Source organism: Botrytis cinerea, chromosome 7, assembly GCF_000143535.2.
Source record: "Botrytis cinerea B05.10 chromosome 7, complete sequence".
NCBI classification, from domain to species: domain Eukaryota; kingdom Fungi; phylum Ascomycota; class Leotiomycetes; order Helotiales; family Sclerotiniaceae; genus Botrytis; species Botrytis cinerea.
Genome location: NC_037316.1, coordinates 1,301,353 through 1,321,405, shown reverse-complemented (window position 1 = coordinate 1,321,405; position 20,053 = coordinate 1,301,353). Strand labels below are relative to the sequence as shown.

At 43.9% G+C, this 20,053-nt stretch overlaps 8 protein-coding genes across 10 annotated transcripts; 3 read left to right on the top strand and 5 right to left on the bottom strand.

The window, feature by feature from the left end:
• On the bottom strand, positions 1-3,321 carry BCIN_07g03640 (hypothetical protein). The gene is made up of 2 exons (XM_024694009.1): positions 2,107-3,321; positions 1-2,056 (listed from the first exon to the last, which is right to left on the bottom strand). Exons 1-2 carry the CDS (start codon positions 2,941-2,943, stop codon positions 212-214), a joined length of 2,682 nt encoding a protein of 893 aa, XP_024549798.1. The 5' UTR covers positions 2,944-3,321; the 3' UTR covers positions 1-211.
• Positions 3,322-3,833: 512 nt separating this feature from the next.
• BCIN_07g03630 (hypothetical protein) lies at positions 3,834-7,420 on the bottom strand. 3 transcript variants are annotated; one of them, XM_024694008.1, is made up of 3 exons: positions 7,193-7,420; positions 6,426-7,114; positions 3,834-6,005 (listed from the first exon to the last, which is right to left on the bottom strand). In XM_024694008.1, the coding sequence occupies exons 2-3, from the start codon at positions 6,658-6,660 to the stop codon at positions 4,429-4,431; spliced, it is 1,812 nt and encodes a 603-aa protein (XP_024549796.1). In that variant the 5' UTR covers positions 6,661-7,114; positions 7,193-7,420; the 3' UTR covers positions 3,834-4,428. The 3 variants fall into 3 exon arrangements, with proteins under 3 accessions (XP_024549796.1, XP_024549795.1, XP_024549797.1); XM_024694007.1 differs by having other exon boundaries at positions 7,282-7,420; XM_024694006.1 differs by having other exon boundaries at positions 6,426-6,669; positions 7,282-7,420.
• A 445-nt stretch (positions 7,421-7,865) lies between these two features.
• On the bottom strand, positions 7,866-9,574 carry BCIN_07g03620 (hypothetical protein). Its single transcript, XM_024694005.1, has 2 exons — positions 8,098-9,574; positions 7,866-8,029 (listed from the first exon to the last, which is right to left on the bottom strand). The coding sequence occupies exon 1, from the start codon at positions 9,492-9,494 to the stop codon at positions 8,337-8,339; it is 1,158 nt and encodes a 385-aa protein (XP_024549794.1). The 5' UTR covers positions 9,495-9,574; the 3' UTR covers positions 7,866-8,029; positions 8,098-8,336.
• Positions 9,575-9,742: 168 nt separating this feature from the next.
• BCIN_07g03610 (hypothetical protein) lies at positions 9,743-10,757 on the top strand. The gene has a single exon (XM_001548873.2). The coding sequence runs from the start codon at positions 9,867-9,869 to the stop codon at positions 10,599-10,601; it is 735 nt and encodes a 244-aa protein (XP_001548923.1). The 5' UTR covers positions 9,743-9,866; the 3' UTR covers positions 10,602-10,757.
• A 138-nt stretch (positions 10,758-10,895) lies between these two features.
• BCIN_07g03600 (hypothetical protein) lies at positions 10,896-11,824 on the bottom strand. Its single transcript, XM_001548874.2, has 2 exons — positions 11,580-11,824; positions 10,896-11,525 (listed from the first exon to the last, which is right to left on the bottom strand). The coding sequence occupies exons 1-2, from the start codon at positions 11,737-11,739 to the stop codon at positions 11,089-11,091; spliced, it is 597 nt and encodes a 198-aa protein (XP_001548924.1). The 5' UTR covers positions 11,740-11,824; the 3' UTR covers positions 10,896-11,088.
• Positions 11,825-11,933: 109 nt separating this feature from the next.
• Positions 11,934-13,197, top strand: Bcfis1. Its single transcript, XM_001548875.2, has 4 exons — positions 11,934-12,053; positions 12,169-12,187; positions 12,254-12,347; positions 12,400-13,197. Exons 1-4 carry the CDS (start codon positions 12,035-12,037, stop codon positions 12,733-12,735), a joined length of 468 nt encoding a protein of 155 aa, XP_001548925.1. The 5' UTR covers positions 11,934-12,034; the 3' UTR covers positions 12,736-13,197.
• A 200-nt stretch (positions 13,198-13,397) lies between these two features.
• BCIN_07g03580 (hypothetical protein) lies at positions 13,398-16,620 on the top strand. Its single transcript, XM_024694004.1, has 3 exons — positions 13,398-14,173; positions 14,231-14,766; positions 14,981-16,620. Exons 1-3 carry the CDS (start codon positions 14,021-14,023, stop codon positions 15,984-15,986), a joined length of 1,695 nt encoding a protein of 564 aa, XP_024549793.1. The 5' UTR covers positions 13,398-14,020; the 3' UTR covers positions 15,987-16,620.
• Positions 16,621-16,688: 68 nt separating this feature from the next.
• Bcfow2 lies at positions 16,689-20,030 on the bottom strand. The gene is made up of 5 exons (XM_024694003.1): positions 19,238-20,030; positions 18,797-18,827; positions 18,693-18,744; positions 17,232-18,643; positions 16,689-17,151 (listed from the first exon to the last, which is right to left on the bottom strand). Exons 1-5 carry the CDS (start codon positions 19,487-19,489, stop codon positions 17,057-17,059), a joined length of 1,842 nt encoding a protein of 613 aa, XP_024549792.1. The 5' UTR covers positions 19,490-20,030; the 3' UTR covers positions 16,689-17,056.
• Between the last annotated feature and the right edge of the window lie 23 nt (positions 20,031-20,053).

Here is a 20,053-nt window from a genome sequence, read left to right as displayed (position 1 = left end):
TGATATCATATCAAGCAGTATGAATGATTGTGTGTTCATAACGAATTTTTATTTCTACCGCAGAAACTATACATTTGATCAAACATTATTTCATGATACCGCGCTATTGTTATACAAATCTGATACAAAACAAAACCTGCAGCGCTTGTACTCCCATCCAACCAAGGAAACTTTATCCAGTCATCCAACATCCGCATTCAAACATGCCGCTCTATTTGCTCTCCATACTTGTCATCAAACCACCAGCTTTGGTCTCGACAATCTTAAACGCGTCTTTATTGCCCAAGCCCTTCTCCGCTCTCTCGTAAGCCGCCTCACTCCTGTCACACAACGTATCTAGATCCTCTTCTGTCAAGATCTCATCATCTTCTTTACATGTGTATACCTCTCCATCCTTCAACAATAATGCTCTCAACGCATCAGCACTCATTCCTTCTTTGGTATCCATCTTCTGTCCCATAGTTTTGAAACCTCCCTTTTTGATAACCAATTTCTCCAACCTACGTTTTGCATCGGCGCTCATGAGCAAATCCTCTTCAACAGTACCCTTGGTAGCGAGACGAAATACGACGACAGGTTTAGTTTGACCAATACGGTGAGCGCGATCTTGGGCTTGGAGATCTTGTTGTGGATTCCAATCACTGTCGAAAAGAATAACAGTATCAGCACTTGCGAGATTAATTCCCTGCCCACCGGCTCTGGTGGAGAGAAGAAATAGTTTGAATTCTGGGTCTTCGTTGAATTCCTTAATTTGTTGACGTCGAAAGTCTTGTGCCACACTTCCGTCAATCCGGCAAACTTTCCAATTTCGCAATTCGCGAGCGTAATCTTCGAGAATGTCCAGTTGGGTTTTGAACTGTGAGAATATAAGAACTTTGTGACCGCGCGAGAATAGTGATGGAAGTAATCGATCTAGAAGTAACATTTTCCCAGAAGAAGACACCAGAGTTTCGTTGAATGGAATACCCGAATCCGCAGACCAAGGATTGTAGAAATTTAAAGGAGAGTTGCAGACCAGTCTCATTTGCATAACTGGATTGCCTAGCTTCTTACTAGAGATTTCCTTTCTCGCAAGCTCTAGAATTTTCGCTGTTTCATCTTCGATGTGATTCTTGTTCTTGAGCTCTGCCTCTTCTTTCTTATCATATTCCGTTGCTAGTTTCGACTCAAATTCATCATCACTAAGGTAATCATCCTCAGATGTATCAGCTTCTTCGTAAACTCTTTTACTTCGTGAGCTCCGGCTGCGAACACTAACAGCTGGCGATGCAGTTCGGCTAGACTTTGCGGATTTATTGACTGGCAATTGAAGGGAGTCTTCAACTGGCTTTCGTTTCCTATCGGGTTCTGCATTTTTGATAGAAGGTGCTGGCAAAGGGACAGCGTTTTGATTCTTAGGTGGTCTACCTGGCTTCCTCTTCGCCATCATTTGTTGAAATGCATTCTTTGGAGCCGGAGTAGATTCTGAAGTAACGTTCTTGTTCTTTTTTCGGATTGCCAAAGGCTTCTCGTCTTCGCTATCAGAATCTTCCACATCTACTTCAGCCTTAACAGTAGCTTCAGCTGGTTTACTCGAGTCTTTCTTGATCGGCTTGCCTCCGGTCAGTCTTTCTACAACCTTCTCTTCCAAATACTTTCGTAGATCAGCTGTCTTATCACCAATCTTGTTGTACAATTCCATCTGTTCCTTTGTCATTGGTGCATAAAGCACATATTCTCGCTTCTTTGGAAGCATGTGCTCAACATCAGCCTTTACTCGTCGCAACAACAGTGGCTGAAGAATCAAATGCATCTTTTTGACCAGATCTTGTTTCATTTGATCCGCAATAAAGTCCTCGGTACCTTCCTCATCTTGTAAATCACTAAAGTCGAACCAACTCTCGAACATTTCCCATTGTGTGAAAATCGTAGGCAAGAGAAAGTTCAGTAATGACCAAAGCTCTTTCAGATTGTTTTGCAATGGAGTTCCGGTGATCAAAAGACGAGTAGCAGATGTAAACGTCCTCAGAGTTTGAAACAACTTTGACTCTGAATTCTTCATTCGGTGACCTTCATCCTATATCTTATGTCAGCCATTGGAAACCTTCTCTTAAATATCAAACTTACAATAATAATGAATTCCCAACTAATTTTCGAGAGATCTGCGTGATCACGGAGAACAATTTCTGGACTCGTGCAGACAACGGGAAACTTTTCGTCGGGACGGCCACCTTTGATATGCTTCATCATTTGCGTACGAAGGAGCTCCTTTCTTTGTGCTGGCGTACCATGATATAAGAGAACCGGTACATCAGGGGTCCATTTCTGGAATTCCTCGATCCAATTCGAGAGTGTACTCAACGGCGCAATGATAAGATGTGGACCCAAATAACTTTCCTTCTCTCTCAATAATGCAATGAGCGAAATCGTCTGAATTGTCTTTCCCAAGCCCATTTCATCTGCTAGAATTCCAGACATGCCCTGTATACAAATCTCATACATCCAGGTCAAGCCCTCTAATTGGTATTCTCGCATTGTTCCACCCACCATACACTTGGGCTGTTCTGCCATTGTCAAATCATGTTCGCCCAATGCCTTCCCATCCATTCCACTTCCCACACGTCCCAAAACTCTCGTCTTTCCTACTAGCACTTCCCCAAATGCCGCACTCTTACTCAGTAACTCGTCCAATTGTCTGGCTTTGGCTTCTCGTTCCCCCTTTGACTCATTATGTTCTGCTCTCTTTCTAGCAATCGCTTTTCGTCTTCTGTCTTCTGCCTTTGAGTTTGCTATCCGTGCTTTCTCTTCTTCTTCGAATATTTTCTTCTCTTCTTCAGTGGCGAATTTGGTATTGAACTCGGGAAATTCTTCTGGTTCGAATTCCTCTGGGGGAGAAGATGGAGCACTGGTACGTGGTTTAGATAGAGGTGTTTGGGAACGGCTCATACTGGGCGTTGAACTCATTGCTGGAGAGATAACGAAGGGACTCGTATTATAGTTGTTTGGGAGGTAAAGGGATCTCGTTGGGGCTCTCACGCGGTGATCAGGCGCTGCGCAATTGGCAGTAATGACTGAGTAAGTGACAGTGGTACCCTCTGACGCTCGAAACTCGAAAAACAATAAATCGTTGTAAAACACTCAAATTGGTTTGAAATACCTCCCTGATATTCTAGAGTGAAACTCGTGTCGACAAACCTATTGATTCACTGGCCCAGATACCACACAAATTTCGAGCAGTATTTCGCGGCAGTCAATGGCTAATATAAAATGAAGTTCGAAGGGGAAAGACAGAATTAGGAATTGTTTATTTCCGACTGCAAATACTAAAGATTGTGAGGGGTCGCGGTTGGCATGTATGAGACGCGTAAATTGATTTTTACGCGACGTGAAGTCATGTCGTCACTGATTGACGGGACAAAGCGTGATTTCATTAGTAATTAAATTTCAGTCTCCCCCGGTGAGCATCCTCCCCTCTTCTAACCCACTGAATGATTCTTTGCCAGTGGATATTTTAGATTTCATACATGAAAATATCTATCATCTCAAGTCAAGACGTCCCCCCCTTTCTTGACATTTTACACTTTTACATCAGGGATAATATAGTGAATGGCGATCGAAACAAAGTCTTTCATTAAGGAATAAAGAGAGATTTCGAGCCGAGTTACTTTGGTGACCTTGCGTATGAGCTCTCTTCGAGTGATAAACGTCGATTAAGAATTAAATGACATGGCTATTGAGAATCATGAATCTAGTCATCGATCGACAGCAAAAGTCACAATTTCAACATGAATCTACACTCACAATCACATATTCATTCACTATCAACATGCTGCAAACATGCTGCAACATCATTTTGCTAATCCATTGAATATTCTTAAAACTTTAGATCCATGCATGTCATCCATCCCTTTCCGAGAAGAAATAGACGACTGGGTATTAAACATCAAAATTGTTATGCCAGAGATCTCGCAAGTCCAGTCGCAAATCTGGAATGATGAAAGAAAGAAAGTAAGTAATCCATCGTAAAATCCATCGTATTAAACAGGGGACCCAAATACATTTTTACCATCCACATATCCTTTACTACCATTTTCTCCCTTGACATCTTCTATCTCAGTAGAACTGAGTACTCTTTCTATGTATAACTCTTGCTATATTACGGTCGTCCTCTCAGCCTATTGCCGTCGAGGTCAATGTGTGGCATGTAATTTTTTGTGTAGGTCATGTAAGGAAATGTTGATTAGATTCTAAAAGCTAGGCTGAATTAGAGGGCGATTTGGCGAATTTGAGAAAGAAATGCCAGGCTGGGAGTTGTTAATGACAATGAAGGGGTGAAGTCAAATTTGAGTTGTGATAAAGCAGAAAACTGGTGCACTTCCGAGAAAGAAGTCTCAGGCGCAACTACTGACGTCTTCAAGATTTCGATCGACTTGCTTTTCGACAAGAAAATTAGAGTGCAGCATAACGCCTAGCACAAGTTGTAGCATCATATACAGCACGCCCACTGTAGAGCTCCATGTTTAGCAGATGTGCAACATGACCCCATTTCTCAGCATCGACCTGCTTGACGATATCGACCAATTTGTTTTCAGCCTCGACAGTCCAACCAGCTTTGTTAGTTGACTTTCCATGGGCTGCTGCACCTTTAGCCTTCTTGCGTTCACTCAAAGGAACGAATTTCAGGCCCTGGGTGGCGAATAGAATAGGTGCAGTGCGGTTGTAACGTCCGTTGACGCCACAAACACTAAGATCTGGTTTCTTTCCCTGCTTCTCACGCTCTGAGTTGAGATGCTCTGCAATCTCAGCAAATGACATGCCCTGGTTCTCTTTCATGTTGACAATTGCGATATTTTCCGGATCATTGGCTCCATAACTTCTCTTGCCAATCTTTCCTCCCGGTGGAGGACGCTTGAGACCTCTCTTTTTGAGGTGGGCGTCTGAGACTGTCTCCTGGTCAATCAATACAGGTTGCTGATTGATACCCCATGGCATAATGGCTCCAGAGTATCTGGATGGTGCCAAATTTTCACTCGAACTGTTAAAAAAGAGGCTAGGTCTGCCTTCTTGTCTACGTCGGACTACGGCTGGATGGGCCCGACTACCAACATTCGATCCTGTAACGTTTGCGATTGGACGTATGTTTGATGGATATGCAACACCAGCGCGATTCTTCTCGACACGATTTGAGCGGTGAGGGCCAGGCTCGGAAACGAACATATGCTCATCGTGCTCTTCATCGTATTCCTCATCCTCAGCCATGGGCATATCATATTCTGGGCTATAATGAGAGTCTTCATCTTGACACATAGCCTGCTCGTATGACTCTTCGTCATTCATGTCACTATCCTGACAGTCGGAGCTCTCAAGAGCAGGATCTTCGTTATCACTAACGTTGGCGAATGGTCGATCACCTCGTCTCATACTTTGCTTGACAACTCGACCCTTGACAACTGGAGCAGTGGGAACTATGGGGAAGTGAGGCCCTGGAAGACCCGATGTAAGTGCTACTCTCTGGAACTGTTGAGAAGTACCGCCACTATTTCCACGACTATCGTTCACTGTATCGAAGTCATCACCACTATCAATATCTGACTGAGACTGATCCTGAACACGGAGACCATTCCTGCTACCAAGCTTTCTATTTGGATGACGGGTGGCAGCACGACGAATATTCCGACCCGCAGAGGGACGATCAAAGTTATTGGCAATTCCTTTTGCCTTGTGAGTCATCTCATAAGGTTGCATTGGGTTAAGCTCTCCGCCATCACTATTTCCCTCAAAAAGGTGGGGATAGCGACGAGGACCTTTCCTGCTACGACCCAGGACGCTATTGTGACCCTCATCACCAATATCATTGTGTTGTTGGAACTGACTTTTGAGGCGATGGATATCCCCATCACCAGGTCCAGATTTATTTGCGTTTCGACGAGTGTTCGGGCCGGTAGATGAACTCTGGGTATCGGAAATGTCAAGTTGAGATTGAGCGTTCGTAACACCGTTTGTAACTTTGCTAATGTTCATGTATGCTACGTAAAATTGTTAGCAACGAATATTGAAAATTTCCAAATATTGCTGATTTAAAGAAATAGAAAGATAGTGAATGGTTTAAAGCCAAGGTCAAGGTGTGCACTTTGTCACAAAGTGATGGCGGATCTGAACATTGTTGGTGATGCAGCTCAACCAGCAACAAAAAACAGGAACGGCCTCCACCTATAGCATGGTTCTTATGACAATGAGGTGGCTAGATGAAAAATTAGTGAGCACAACTAGTGCTTCCAAACATATGAGATGAAGGAGATATACAATGATTGGATCAAAAGGATGTCCGAAGATAGTTTTGGCTATATTGGTTGAAAAGTTCGACGAACTGATCATAGTGTACAGAAAATAAGAAGACATATAGTAAAGGCTAGAAAAATCATTAAACCAAAACAAGTGAAACTCACCATCTTGATAATGACCGTTGGGATCAAAGCCGCCACCTGAATGCTCTTCTAATGGTGCTACATTGCGATCTTGCTCCATGTCTATGACACGTGAATCAATGTTAGATTGTTCTTGAGAGGGTTTGTTGTCAGCGGAAGGTTGATCGGTGGAGGTTGGTGTTTGCGACTCGGTGATGATAGGAGAAGATGGATCTTCTGAAGGAGAGCCAGTTTGACGATGGCTTGTTTCAGCCATTTTTATTGTCTGTTGAGATTCTTAGTATTCGTTCCAGATAAGAAAGAGTGTTGTTGTAATGAAAGAAAAATGTTAATAGAAATGGTATTTGGAAAGAATTCAAATGTTCGAGTTGTTGTGATTGTTGTTGTTGTTTTGTTGTTGATATCAAGTGGTTATTCTCGAAGGGAGAACACTTAAGTAGACAGTACTGAGCAGCCAAACCATGCTAATCAATCATTCACCAGAATTCTTTGATAACAAAAATCTTTAGCAAGATGCACATGGCCGAATCAAAGATAAGCTTCCATCATCGAAAATTCACCGAAAGGCGGGGTTAACCAAAAGCTTCAATTAGATATACTTGCAGGAGAGGGGTTGATAGTACAACTCTGTTGTACTATTCCTTGAGAGATGTTTGAGGCACTTCCATCAAGATCCGATGGTATATGCTGCCGTATGATACAACCAGAGCCTGCTGAAATCTCAGATACTTCAGGTCTCAAAAAGGCAGTGAAGGGACTTTTTCGATAAATTCAGAAATGTAGCGTACATCAGATTCAGAAGCCACGCAAATGAAAGGCTTCAAATTTCTTGCACAAAGAGCCGAAGATTTGTTACATGCATCAGGAATTGACATACCTTTGATTGATTAGAAGATATGGGATGCTTTGCTCCTGGTAACAAGAATCTAACGCGCCAACGGCCCATTTCGTATTTTACAGGGCAATCAATCCACCTTGTAAAATATAAGAAAAGCTAGAGGAGCTTTGCTGTGACCATATAAGAGAACTTATCGCCATGCGTTGACAGGTTTGAGGAGAGTTGGAGTCTGGTTCAATGTCGTTGAATTTCACCACAGCAAATTTCTTTTTGTACTTACCCAAACGAAGTACTATGGTTGTGACAGTCATGGGAATAAAAGACGGCGTATTATCGACGGCTCGAGTCGTAGATGGTGAGAGTGTTGCGTTCAAATTCTGTATTGGGATTGCTGTTTTCAATTTAGGCATGGATTCAAGGCTAGTGAAAGATCTAGATGTATTGAACTAGATACACTTCACCTGAAAGGTGACGAATGACCTATACAGTTCTGCACCTTCAGTAGATCATTCACTTCTAGTTGTGAATAGAATATGCACTTAATGAAGCACAATGGCAAAGACTATGTAAGATTCTAAAGCAGATCAAGGCGCATAGGTAATGAGCCAGGAATTTTCGCGTCGTAGTTTAAAAGTTTATTTTCCTCGACCATTTGCGCTATCATACAGAGTGTAGATCCGACTCACGTTAAGTTGAATTCATATAATGTCAATATGTGATCGCATCGAGGGGATGCCTTTTCCCACTTTGAGGATCCTCGGGGATGTTGGGGGGGTCCTGGCTATATCTAGGAACACAGATTAGAATAGCCAGCTTAAGAAGGTGACTGGTATTTATAAAGAATGGAATAGTTACATTTAGTCTTTTGGCTGATAGTATCAAAGAGAGAATGAGAAATCAGTAACAAAGAGTAGAATATATAAAATCTTAGATTTATGATGAGTAAAAGGGTGTTTTCTCTCAACTTGGCATCAAGATGTATGCTGTCCACCATGTTAGACAGGTTCCCAACCTGAAATTTAGAAACCATTTTTCTGCTAATATTATATCGTATTATTGTGATTGCAGAAAATGTGTCGGTAATCTAAAAATCTTCAAACAGACACAAAACGTTTCCAATTCTCCGCCAATCTAGTCACACCATCTTCGAGGTCCCAGCCTTTGATCTCGCAGATTTTCCGACACATATCCTCTAACAAATTATCCATTGTTTCGCCAGCAATATGGAGATCACTCTCAACAAGAACACGATCATCAGGGACAGCTTTAATGACTTCAATTGCTTTAGCACTAGCGGGCGAGGACATATTTATGGCTGCTGAGAATGAAAAGTATATCTCAGCTGGGACTGAAGCGTGGAAATATTGCTTTAGAGTGTCCGGCGGGCCAGAATATGAATGGAGACAGACACGCGGAGGAAATGGTTTTTCGATCTTGTTTTCTGATTCATCTTCTTCTTCATCTGTATCATCTAAGGCAGGCGGTACTCCAGCAATTCTTTTCTTCTCTCGTTTGCTGATAACTTGCCGTTCATGACCCTTCCAAGTCTCTTGTAAGGTATCAAATAGAACACCGTGCGCTTGCACTCCATGAACAGATACTGATCTCTGCATTTCGCCTGCAAGCTTCAATTGAGCCTTGAGTATAACTTTTTGATGGCTCATTTGAACTCGATACGGCGTAAGACGTCGCCCTTCTCTTCCTCCGGGTGTGGGGCCTCCATCTCTAGAGTTCTCAACATCTCCGGGCCATTCACCTGGTAAACGAAATTGTTTATCTAGTCCGATTTCTCCCACCAGTGCCAGCGGGTACTTTAAAAGATACTCTTTAGTTTGACGCAGAAATTGCGTAAGGGGGCGAGGAGATGGTAATGACAGCAGAAACTGTTTGTCGTCAGGACTGGGCGTCAGAACTTTTCCATAATGCTCAATTTTGAAAGCTTCAGTATTGAACAGAGAGAAATCAAGTGATTCTTTGGTATCATCGAATATTTGATACGAGAACCAAGGATGCCACCCGAAACAAGGAATCATGCATTCCGTATTTGGATGGTCCTTTGCTTGGAGCTTTTTCAACCCATATTTATCAGCAACTTGAGCAACAAGCTCTTGGTCTTGCGCTCTGGTCGCCATTACTGTTAGAACCCTTGCATTCATTGAAGGTATCGAATCGATGGATTCCATGGTATCTGTTGGATGGCAATGTGCATCATAAACACCAATATGCCAAGGAAATTCGGTATTTTCCGCCATTCTAACTGATAGTTAGGTCCGATGTGAGAAGAGGCGGGGGTATGAGACAACAGTCTCTAGTTGTTTTTATGGTTTATACCTTGTGGAGAGACGTCTAGATGGATTAGCAAGTGAGGTCAAAACATACACGTAGATCTTCAATTCCAGACGTCACCTAGTACGGTTAGATTGAGTGCGGCCGCGTTACCGCACAGACTCCGCAAGCATATCACCCCACCACATATTTCACATGCAAATCATGCCAAACCGAGCCAAACAAAGCCCTTACTTGATATCTATCCGTTCATTATGAGCACATTCAATTTGAAGAAAACTCCATTTCAATTGCTTTCGCTGAATTGATCTTCAAATTTTGACTAATTGGTTAAAATCATGAAGTTATTCAGTGCTTTCTACGCCGTCATTTTACCTTTTCTCTTCTTCTTCACGTTTCCAATTGCAGTATTCGCAGCTCTCACTACAACTTTCGCTTTCTGTGTCCTCTGCTTTCGAGTCATTATTGTATACATTGAGCTCGCTCTTGCAGTCATCCCATATTATCTCTATGGGCCCAGAGATGAAATTAAGATTGCACGATCAAAAAGAGCAATTTACAACCCTCCAAATTCACCTGTTCGTCGTAAGAAACGAAGGAGCAGCGCCAGCAGCAGCCAATCGGCTACTGGCTCAAACACGCCGGTACCAGCTCGTGTCTTGAAGGGCTCAGCATCAGTGCTTGGATTGGGCCAAAGTGTTGGACCTGCCAGAGATTTTGAAGGTGTAGGTGGATGGCGTCTGGGCGATAGCGGATCCGATGATGATGCGCTATGGACGAATATGAATTCTAGACTAGAGCTTCCCGCCAATCATGGGAGGAGACATCATCAGCGATCTTTGACATCTGGTAGTATTCCCTCAGAAGAGTCGAGAAGTCGAAGCCCGGAGGCGATAATGAATTCATCAAAGGCTAGAACACCGCCCTCAATTGGCTCGGGGCTGGGAGGGGAGACTTATTTTCCAACAATGACTCCAAATCCAAAAACCAAGAAAAGGGCATCTTTTGGCTCGGTTTCTGGATCACTAGCTAGCTCCAAGGCTAGTTCTGTTGTTAATATGAAGCAGATATAAGGAATTAATGGGTTGGCTTACTACGAATAATGGTGGGAACGGTACACAGCACGTATCTTAGGCGTTTTTGTAAAGGAATTGATGCTGTTGAAAAGGCCAGACTACAGCCCAGTGATGCAAAACTTTGGGATCCAAATATATGATACCATATATCTATCTAGACGGTAAGCTCTAAGGAGTGATACCTTCTCGGATGGACATTGAAAGTTTTTGGATTCAATCCTTGGGATATCTTTTCGATTTTGGGTCAAGGTACGAGAAAGTCTTGAAATATGTAGCACACGGCTGGTATAGTGTTCATACATCTGAATTATTGTTCGTAAATTTCATACAGCTCTTCATCTGCTGATCGTGGCATAAGCCAAATTTCATCTGCAAGTTAATGCAATACCCAATAATCCTAACACCAAAACTCCAACCCCAATCCAGAAATCTTCCCAAGCCGTTAAAGTCATCACTCAGCCAATCTATCCCATCCGTCTTATCTCTACAAAGTCTGCCAAAAGTAATTCGCGTAGAAAAACTTTGAGAATTTATTGTCCATGTTCACCACATGTACATCCCCTTTCTTCCCATTTCGGATAACAGCCTTGGAGTATTCTCCGCTTTCTCTGTCCCTCTCAATATCAATCCCTAGCCCTCTATAGACCTTTAATTTAAGACTAATCTCATCGTCCACTTGGCCTCTCTTAACGTTCTCTCCTCCTTCCATACCCTGTTGTTCCAATTCTTGCAAGCGGGCTTGGAGATCCGCAAGCTGTGATGAGAGACGTTCAGATTCTATTTCTAGGTCACTAGCTGCTTTCGCGATACGGAACTTTTGTGTATCTAAAGTAGCTATTTCGGAAGCGTGTGCAGTTGGGGAATGGGCGGAAACGGTCTCAAGATGATTGTTATTGAGAGTATTTAAATTTCTCGATAGTTCTGGATATTATCAGCATGCCATTCTGAGTCCTGATATCGTAATTGATCGCTCACTTTTCAATGCGCTCTCTGCTTCCCTTACTCTGAGATCTCGCGCTTGTTGTAAAGTTGATAGAGATTCATTGATGCGCGCAACAGCAGACTTATCGGGAACAATATTGAAATTGCCAAGTGTATGACGGATGAGAGTCGCAGGATCTTCGTCGAGAAGCATATTGTATAAAATTTGAATAGCAAGTGTGGATGGAGTTGTTGTATATCTGTGATTTTGTTGTAGTGAAGCAAAGAGTTGAGGTTTCAAAGTAAACAAACAGGGCCCGCTTCCGACGACTAAAAAAGGTTGCAAAGGCAACCTAAACATCCCATGCGGCCGCACCACATGACGCTATGGCTGCTCGTCCAACCTTGGAGCAGCTTTAACCACCTGCATTTCAATCAAACAATTTCATGTCGCAACTTCCATATTCCTCTTCTTGAAGAATACTAAATTTGAGAAGAAAGTTTTGAAAATGAGTGGCGGACTTCCATGTAAGTACAAAAATGGCTCCCGAAATATTGGATACCCAGCTCCATACTCGTTTCAAAGTATTTCTTTATGCATTTCGCCTGGAATCAGTGATGCTAACAAGCCTGGCTATACCAGATGCCGCGGACGCTGAAAGGTTAGTTTTGCTCAAAGGATCAAACGGTGGAAAAACTGTGAAATATCAAGTCTAATGAGATGTCAGCCCGTTGAAGCCTGCAGAACTGCAAGTTCTCAGAGCACAGTATGAGAAAGAGGGCGAACATGTTGGCGTGCAGACACAGTTCAACTACGCATGGGTTTGTTCATCCTGCATTTTGAGTTTCTCTAGCCAGTCTCTAACTGAACTAGGGATTGATCAAATCGAATTCTCGACATGAACAACAAGAGGGAGTTCGTCTCCTCTCAGACATATTCCGCACATCCCCCGAACGGAGAAGAGAATGTCTTTACTACCTGGCCCTTGGAAACTACAAATTAGGAAACTACTCGGAAGCACGACGATACAATGATTTATTAATGGAAAAGGAACCGGAGAATTTACAGGCAAGCAGTCTGAAGGGGTTGATCGATGATAAAGTTGCGAAAGAAGGTTTAATAGGCGTTGCGATCCTCAGCGGTGTTGCTATTGCTGCTGGAGTTGTGGGCTCAATGTTATTCAGAGGGGTGAGTAGAAATAATAGATAATCGGCGGTTCGAATACCCCAGAGGCTCGGAAGAACAGAATGAATGTGTTTATACATGACTTGGGGGGGCAATTTTGATATACCACTGTGTGCGGAAGTGCGAGTTTGCATCGTGCGAACAACTTCAATATTCAAGCTTCAACATTTCAATCTTTCAATACTTACGTGAGTTGAAGCAAGAAGATTTATTGTACGTTGCATTTGATGTATGTAGTTTATCACACTCTCAACTTTGACTCCATCCTCAATCCAAAATTCACCTCTTCTTTCAGCGGGGGGAATTGCTGGAATTCGTAAGAATAAGAATAAGAATAAGAATGGTTACTGATCGAGCGTGGGAATGTTTTGCTCTCGTCCTGCAAGCAAATCCCAATCGACACCATTGTGCGACGACCACCGGTGGACCGAATGACTGTATTAACCACAAACCATCTCTGAAGCTCATCCAATGTCCAATGTCACATTTGCAAACATCACACTGTATGTAAATGTATGTGTATGTATGTGTATGTAGCACTTGATCTGGAAAACGGATGTGGTGATGGATTGTTTCGATGCGAGGGCCCCTTAGCCTTGCCCCCATCCACGCACTATCCGAACCCCCGGTCACATTTGATAGAAGCACCAGTGCACCATCGAATCGAACGAACACTTTGCGTCACTGACCCATCTCAAATGCATACCACCACCACCGGAACACTTCAATGATGGATGGACTTCCTTTCTGCTCTTGCTCTTACTCATCCTCACACTAAAACAATAACAATAACAATAACAATAACAACAACAACAGCAGCAATCTTTGAGAAACTTCACATCCATTTCACATCTTCACTTTCTCCACCTTCTATTTACATCTACCACCGTCGGGTGAATTATTACAGCGACTTTCGATAATCAGATAATACTACTTTCAACTTTCGTCTTTCTTCCCCGCCGACGCACATAAATTTCCGATTATCAATCTAGAGACGATCACAACAAGGCAGTTTTCCCAACTACAGCGTGCAGTCTTACGCCGCAATAGCCGTGGGTTGATTGCGCCTGGTGCTGTTGACACACATCTCAGAGCAATCACATACACCACACCGATTACCATTTCCTCAGCCCCCTGTCAGTAGGGGATATAGGTTAACGAACTTCCCCGCTCTCATTGTACGATAGTGAGAGGTCGAAGCAAGCACGCCAAATTAACCACTCTGGCTTTACGAGCACTGCGCACGACCGGCCTGGCATTATCTCTCGGTCTAACTGCCCTTGGGGCATACCAAACGATCAGAGAGGCCATGGCTGACCCACGAAATGCAACTGGTGGTGGTAGACATCTGGATGCTACGGGAGATAGAGAAGTGGTTTACTGCCACCAATGTGAGAATGAATGGTATCAGGATGAACATGGCTTGGTATGTCCAGCGTGTGAGGGAGAAATTATTGAGATAGTAAGTCTGCACTTTCCAGTAGCTTTCATTCGATCTCATTTCTGACCATCTTATCAGGTCGAACCAAGTAGCGACCCTCGAAGCGGCATGGGTAATTCTCCAGACATTGCACCATTGCGCGATCTTGATAATCATAATCCTTGGGCCGATGATTCAGATCCGGATGAAGCAGATATTGAAGAACACATCACACACGGTCCAAATGGCTCTATTCTAATTTCGCAAACAATAAGAACCTCCGGACCAGGCCCATTTGAAGCCAATAGAATTATTAATCGCCGAAGGCGGGCCCCAGGTGGTAATGGAGGAGACGATGATACTGCGCGGGATTTTCAAAGCATGCTAGGAAATCTATTGGGTCCGAATTTGAGAGAAGCCCGTGCCGGTCGATCGGGTCATGATGACTTATTTCCACGCGCCGGAGAATTTCATACGGGTGGTGGTGGAGTTGGTACCGGAATAGGTGGTCGTCAAGGACCTCATCTCGTTGGTGGCCGATACACATTTGAGGGAACGCTTGAAAATGGTCGGTTAAGGCCAAGAGATACAAATGGTCCCCAGGGTCAAGGAGCACCTGTTGAGGATTTGTCTACGTATGCACCCCTCAATTTCCCTTCTGTCAGTGATCGTGAGCCGGCGACCCCAGGTAGAGCTCATGCACTTCTTGTTCCCAATCTTATGGGCATGTTTCAGGCCATACAAACGCTGGATCCCAGTACTTTTCCTGATATTCGTTCTGTTCTCACAGCTCAGTACCATTTTCCTTTCTGCATTAATTTTAAGACCGTTTGCTGACCAAACTACCAGACTTATTTCTCATTTATTCTCTCAAATAGGCGCAGGGCCTGCTGGTGCAGCAGGTGGAGATGGCGAGGCTCGTCGTCCTGGTATGCCTCCTCCTGGTGCTATGGGTTTGCCAGCTCTTCTTCAATCGCTTTTCAATCATCCAAATGCAGCACATGGTGATGCTGTTTACTCGCAAGAGGCATTTGATCAGATCATGTCACAGTTGATGGAACAGCATCAACAATCTAACGCTCCTGGTCCTGCCCCTGCTGATGCTATCTCATCCCTTCCAAAGAAGGCCCTTGACGAGAAGATGCTTGGCCCCGAAGGCAAAGGCGAATGCAGCGTTTGTATGGATGATGTATTTATTAGTACCGAAGTTGTCGTGCTTCCTTGTTCTCACTGGTTCCATGAGTCCTGCGCCAATGCCTGGCTCAGCGCCCATAATACCTGCCCTATTTGCCGCAAAGGTATCGGAGCTGATGAAGCATCCGCCTCGTCTCCTAGTAATGCTAGAAGATCAAGCAATTCACCAACTTCGCAATCCCCCACTTCTCCAACTAGCCGCCGTGCTCGTCTTTCTCGTTTCAACTCGGAACAAAATGACCGGATGGCCCGGAATGAAGCTCGATTGGAATCTATCCGGAACGGTCGCTTCATGCCACCTTCCGGGCCTTCCTCTTCCCAAAGAAGAGAAACAGAAAGACAAGCTGAGAGAATGACGGAAGATGCACTGGCGGGCAATTTCTTCATTAGTCCTGCTGCTCAAAGCGAAAACATGCCAGGTCATTTCCCAGATAGTAATGCATCGACACCTCCAACTTTGGGTAGAAGAGATTCGGGTATGAGTTCGGGCACAAATGAGTATAGAAGAGGATTTGGAAGCTCAACATCGAGCTTTCCCAGAGATAGACCGAGGAGCGAGAGAAGTGGGAGTGATGGTTCTACGAGAGGTGATGGAACTGGAAACGGGGGATTAAGTGGATGGTTTAGAGATCGCTGGGGCACCGGCAGGAGGCAGGAATAGATAGGGTGTTTTTGAAATTTTCAAGATTAAGGGATGAATTATGATTGATGGATGGATACTTTAGTAGAGGAGACCGAAAAAGATTGATGGTAGTGTCATAACAGTCTACGAAACAATTTTCCGGTACTCCAATACGTATCTTTCCATCACTTACGTTATTACGATGCGCTACGATCTGACGCGAGATGATGTGCACAGGACTTGAGAGGAGGGAAATGAGCATGGGGTTGAATCGATTTTGTTTCTTAAAAATGTTCTTTCTTTAGCAGAGCCGAGCTGGACGGATGGCACTTGGCGTTTCTTATCAAAGAGATGCTATATTCACTCTTGGAGTTTCTTAGGAAGGAGAGTTGGTTGAATGGATGCGGATGGGTGGGAGCAAGAAAAATGGAGAGGGGCGGAGATGCTAGGAAAATGGAATAGCGTAACGCTACAACAGGGCTGGATTTGAAAGAAAAGAACAGTTGGGAGCAGGAACTGTCTATATTTTCTCTCTACAGATTACTAGGTAGGTACATAGAAGAATTGCGATATGGCTTGAGATTTTGTGGATGAGTGCGAGGAGATAAAAAAAATTGGGGCAGAGAGAGAACACCTAGGTAGTAGGTAATATAATTACGTTGTTTTTTCTTGACGACTTAGCTTTATGAAATGTGATTTGTGATTTGTGATATGTGATATGTGATATGTGATATGTAAAGGTGGAAAGAATGATATATTCAGAATCTGCATTCAGTCTTAAACATTCTCCTGTTTTACTCAATCGTATCCTAATCCTATCTTATCTTATCCTACCCTACTCAGCCTGCATATCTACACGAGCCTCCTAAAACCATATCCGCATCCGTATTGACAATTCGCGCTCACATGATTGCCTGGTGTTATCGATCGTCCCTGTTGCTCCTCTCCCTACTCCCTACTCCCTCGCCCCTTCTTCCAATTCTCTTCTTTCATCTGCCATTTACTTATTTGTCCATCTACTCGTTCACACAGCCTGCTCCCCTAGTAATTAAACAATGTATGATAAAGCTACAGCCGGCTCGAACCTAGGAAGGAAGGAAGAAAAGTCTTCAAACATAATCGCTCAAAACCTGGACTCTCGTCCGCGCGACTTGTGAGCCATTTTCTCCGTTACCAATATTGGTCATTATTTCGATCATGCGGACTATTCAACCATCAGCATACTCATCTAGCAACAACTCTCTGGGCAAAAGAAGAGAAATGAAAAGAAAAAAAAAAGCATACCAATATCCGCCTTAGCCCTAACAAACAATGGATCTTTCCCCAATTTCTCCGCTCCGTCTTCATCTTTGCCCACTTCCTGCAACGTATTTCCAATCATCATGCACTCCAAAAATGCGCGATGATTAAAGACCCACCAAACTTTGCTTTCGCTTTCGAAGAGTTCATAAAGGAGAAAGAACGCACTGATAGCTTCGTGGGCCGCATTTAAAGTTCCTCGGACATCTGGTTGCACTTCCGGACTTTCGCTTGAATGGAGTAACATCACATTATGAAAGTAATTACTCGTCAAGAAAAGTGTTTGTCGTACAAGACGCTTGTTAGTTTCTGCTACTACAGAAATGGAATCGTGGTCCCAAGAGCGAAAGACGTCTGGGAAAGAACGATAGACAGCTTTAAAATCGGAAATGAGTTTGTGTTTTTGGCGGGCGGTAGGACAGATGGGAAGATCTAGCGAGCGGGGAGAGCAAATGCTTTCTTGGACGAGGTTGGCTAAAGTCCAACATCCGCGGATATAAGCTGTATCGTTTGGATCGCAATTGGCGATGGAGCCAGAATCATCGATGAGATCTTCTACGTTGACATCGGTGTGTGTTGCGCTTGGTGGGAGAGAAAGGAGAACAGTAAGGAAGGTATCTTGGAGCAAGACTGCTTGCCAAAGTTTTCGACGTTGTTGTTTGTCAAAGATGGATGCATTTGGACTGACAATGTTGGGATCGCGATGGAGACCCATAGCATAAGATTGTCGAATTAGTATACCAGCAAATGCCCATCCATCAGAAGCATGATTATCATTGATGAGAAAGTACGTGATAAGAACCATGGCTTGAATTGAGCGCATCGAGGCTTTATTAAGATACGAACCGAGTCGAAGGGATTGGTGAGCGGCAGATACATAGAACTCAGCAGTCTGTTGTCGCTCTTTTGGCGGAGAATTATTAACAAATTGGGTTCCCAAAGCTATCATGGAGAATATCATAGCAACTAGAGCAGCATCTGTTCTATCTCTTTCAGGTCCTGCTAGTGACCAGAAATGCTCATAATCGGCATAAAAGGTTTGTCTGTGAAGCATAGGATAAACAGGATCGACACATTCGAAATATCGTTCCATCAAGATATCTGCTTGGTCCTTGGCTGGTAAGACCGAAATCACTTCCGGAAGTCCTCCTTGACATGTCCAATAATTTGCAAAGGGGTGCTCTGAGCCAATACCAAAAACATTCGAGGCTTTCGGGTGCGAATAAGGTACATTAGAAAGTAGACCGGTAGAAGAAGAGACCGAGCCTCGAGATGCACTCCTCTCACTTGGATCTGGTGCTTGTCTTGGTCGTTCGACAAGGTTTCCTGCTCCAGGGCCCGACTTCTTTGGTGGTTTGGTCATACGTCGAGCATTTGCAGTTGTCCTATTTGTCTCCCTAAAGGTAATGTTAGATATCATGCAGAAGAGCATACGGTGATACTAACTCGAGTATATTTGCTGTTAGATGATATACGCATTGTGATTGTCGCTTAATACCTAAACGCAATGTTATTATATTTTATCTATGTTAGAACCTACATATACTTACATGCAAGGCAATTTGGTCGACCCCTATCGCACTAGATATCATCAATATGCATTCAGGAAATTACTAAACAAATGGGAGTGTTCAGAGCCAACGCGATAAAGTTGGTGAATGAAACGTCACACCACAAAACTTTAAAGTAAGGTGGGATCAAAAGAAGTGTGGAGGTGGATCCTCAGGTGGGTTACAGCAGTACAGCCGGGAGAATAACATCCTTTTCCATATTCTCCGGCGTAATTGCATGGCCTCTGGTGGACCCATGAAATTGGACAAAGGCTGGAGAAAAGAATGGCAATGTGTTCAACTCTGACCAAGGTAAACCACAGCATATAGTGCAGTGTATATAGTAAGTAGAGCGGAAAAGCAACTTTGCTTCGAATTTGGTCGATCATGTCTGTCGTTGAAATTCAAGAGTCGAGAGAGACATTGCAGAGTGCAACTTACCTTTGTTTTACGTTCTACACATTCAGCACATGATAAGGTAGGCTTGTTACGCTTTTGTCTCTTCTTGGGAGGTTCTGCTGTCAAACCATCTTCTCTTTGCAATGGACTTGTTACTGGAGATGCATTGAAAGTGGTATCCGTAACTGCCGGGGATGTTGCTGAAGCGTATGTAATTGTCCCGTTGTATACAAATGCAGGGGAGACAGGTCCGTTGGGTCCAATAGGGCCAATAGGTACAGTTCTTTGGTCCATGGTAGGGAACCGAATTGTGCACTTTCTTTCTATTTCCCCCTGTATCGGCCAATCAGCACCGGCAGCTTGGGACCAATGGGTCTATCAATGTATAAGAAGTGGAATTGGTCGGTTGGTTGATGGCAATCGGAGAGAAACAAGATGCGCAGGCGAGGATGTGATTGATTGACTGAATAATCGCAAGAGCGCTGGACTCGACGACTGAGTAGGAACGAACTGGGACCTGGTGGGCGGGAGTACGAGGTGAGTAATTTGCTTCCTGAATAAGCAAAAAGCGGGGAGTGGTGGAGGTTGACAAGGGGACGAACGGGAGAATGATGTCCAAGCCGAGCTGAAGACCCAGGAAGGGAGTGGTCGGCGGAGAGCAGGGAAAAGAGTGTGCTCACGTGACCATCTCACTGAGAACGCGACCGCGCCATTGATAGAGCCATGGACGTTGGCATGGACATTGCCAGTTGTAGTCAAACGTACGGATGGACGCAGGACTGTGTGAGTAGCGGAATATATATGAGAACCATCGCACGCCGAAGAACGGCATGTCACTGTCAATGTTTGCTGCGTCGT

What these genes read in the sequence shown, in the direction of transcription:
- BCIN_07g03640 (XM_024694009.1), bottom strand. Translation starts at nt 2,943, where the DNA reads ATGAGTTCAACGCCCAGTATGAGCCGTTCCCAAACACCTCTATCTAAA. An exon ending in GTTGGGAATTCATTATTATT is followed by an intron (nt 2,057 to 2,106) that starts GTAAGTTTGATA and finishes CATAAGATATAG; the next exon opens with GATGAAGGTCACCGAATGAA.
- BCIN_07g03630 (XM_024694006.1), bottom strand. Translation starts at nt 7,350, where the DNA reads ATGGGCCGTTGGCGCGTTAGATTCTTGTTACCAGGAGCAAAGCATCCC. An exon ending in TATCTTCTAATCAATCAAAG is followed by an intron (nt 6,670 to 7,281) that starts GTATGTCAATTC and finishes GAATCTCAACAG; the next exon opens with ACAATAAAAATGGCTGAAAC. An exon ending in CAACGGTCATTATCAAGATG is followed by an intron (nt 6,006 to 6,425) that starts GTGAGTTTCACT and finishes AATTTTACGTAG; the next exon opens with CATACATGAACATTAGCAAA.
- BCIN_07g03620 (XM_024694005.1), bottom strand. Translation starts at nt 9,494, where the DNA reads ATGGCGGAAAATACCGAATTTCCTTGGCATATTGGTGTTTATGATGCA.
- BCIN_07g03610 (XM_001548873.2), top strand. Translation starts at nt 9,867, where the DNA reads ATGAAGTTATTCAGTGCTTTCTACGCCGTCATTTTACCTTTTCTCTTC.
- BCIN_07g03600 (XM_001548874.2), bottom strand. Translation starts at nt 11,739, where the DNA reads ATGCTTCTCGACGAAGATCCTGCGACTCTCATCCGTCATACACTTGGC. An exon ending in AGCAGAGAGCGCATTGAAAA is followed by an intron (nt 11,526 to 11,579) that starts GTGAGCGATCAA and finishes GATAATATCCAG; the next exon opens with AACTATCGAGAAATTTAAAT.
- Bcfis1 (XM_001548875.2), top strand. An exon ending in CACAGTTCAACTACGCATGG is followed by an intron (nt 12,348 to 12,399) that starts GTTTGTTCATCC and finishes TAACTGAACTAG; the next exon opens with GGATTGATCAAATCGAATTC.
- BCIN_07g03580 (XM_024694004.1), top strand. Translation starts at nt 14,021, where the DNA reads ATGGCTGACCCACGAAATGCAACTGGTGGTGGTAGACATCTGGATGCT. An exon ending in AGGGAGAAATTATTGAGATA is followed by an intron (nt 14,174 to 14,230) that starts GTAAGTCTGCAC and finishes CCATCTTATCAG; the next exon opens with GTCGAACCAAGTAGCGACCC. An exon ending in CCTGTTGAGGATTTGTCTAC is followed by an intron (nt 14,767 to 14,980) that starts GTATGCACCCCT and finishes CCAAACTACCAG; the next exon opens with ACTTATTTCTCATTTATTCT.
- Bcfow2 (XM_024694003.1), bottom strand. Translation starts at nt 19,489, where the DNA reads ATGGACCAAAGAACTGTACCTATTGGCCCTATTGGACCCAACGGACCT. An exon ending in TCGACCAAATTGCCTTGCAT is followed by an intron (nt 18,745 to 18,796) that starts GTAAGTATATGT and finishes CATTGCGTTTAG; the next exon opens with GTATTAAGCGACAATCACAA. An exon ending in CTAACAGCAAATATACTCGA is followed by an intron (nt 18,644 to 18,692) that starts GTTAGTATCACC and finishes CATTACCTTTAG; the next exon opens with GGAGACAAATAGGACAACTG.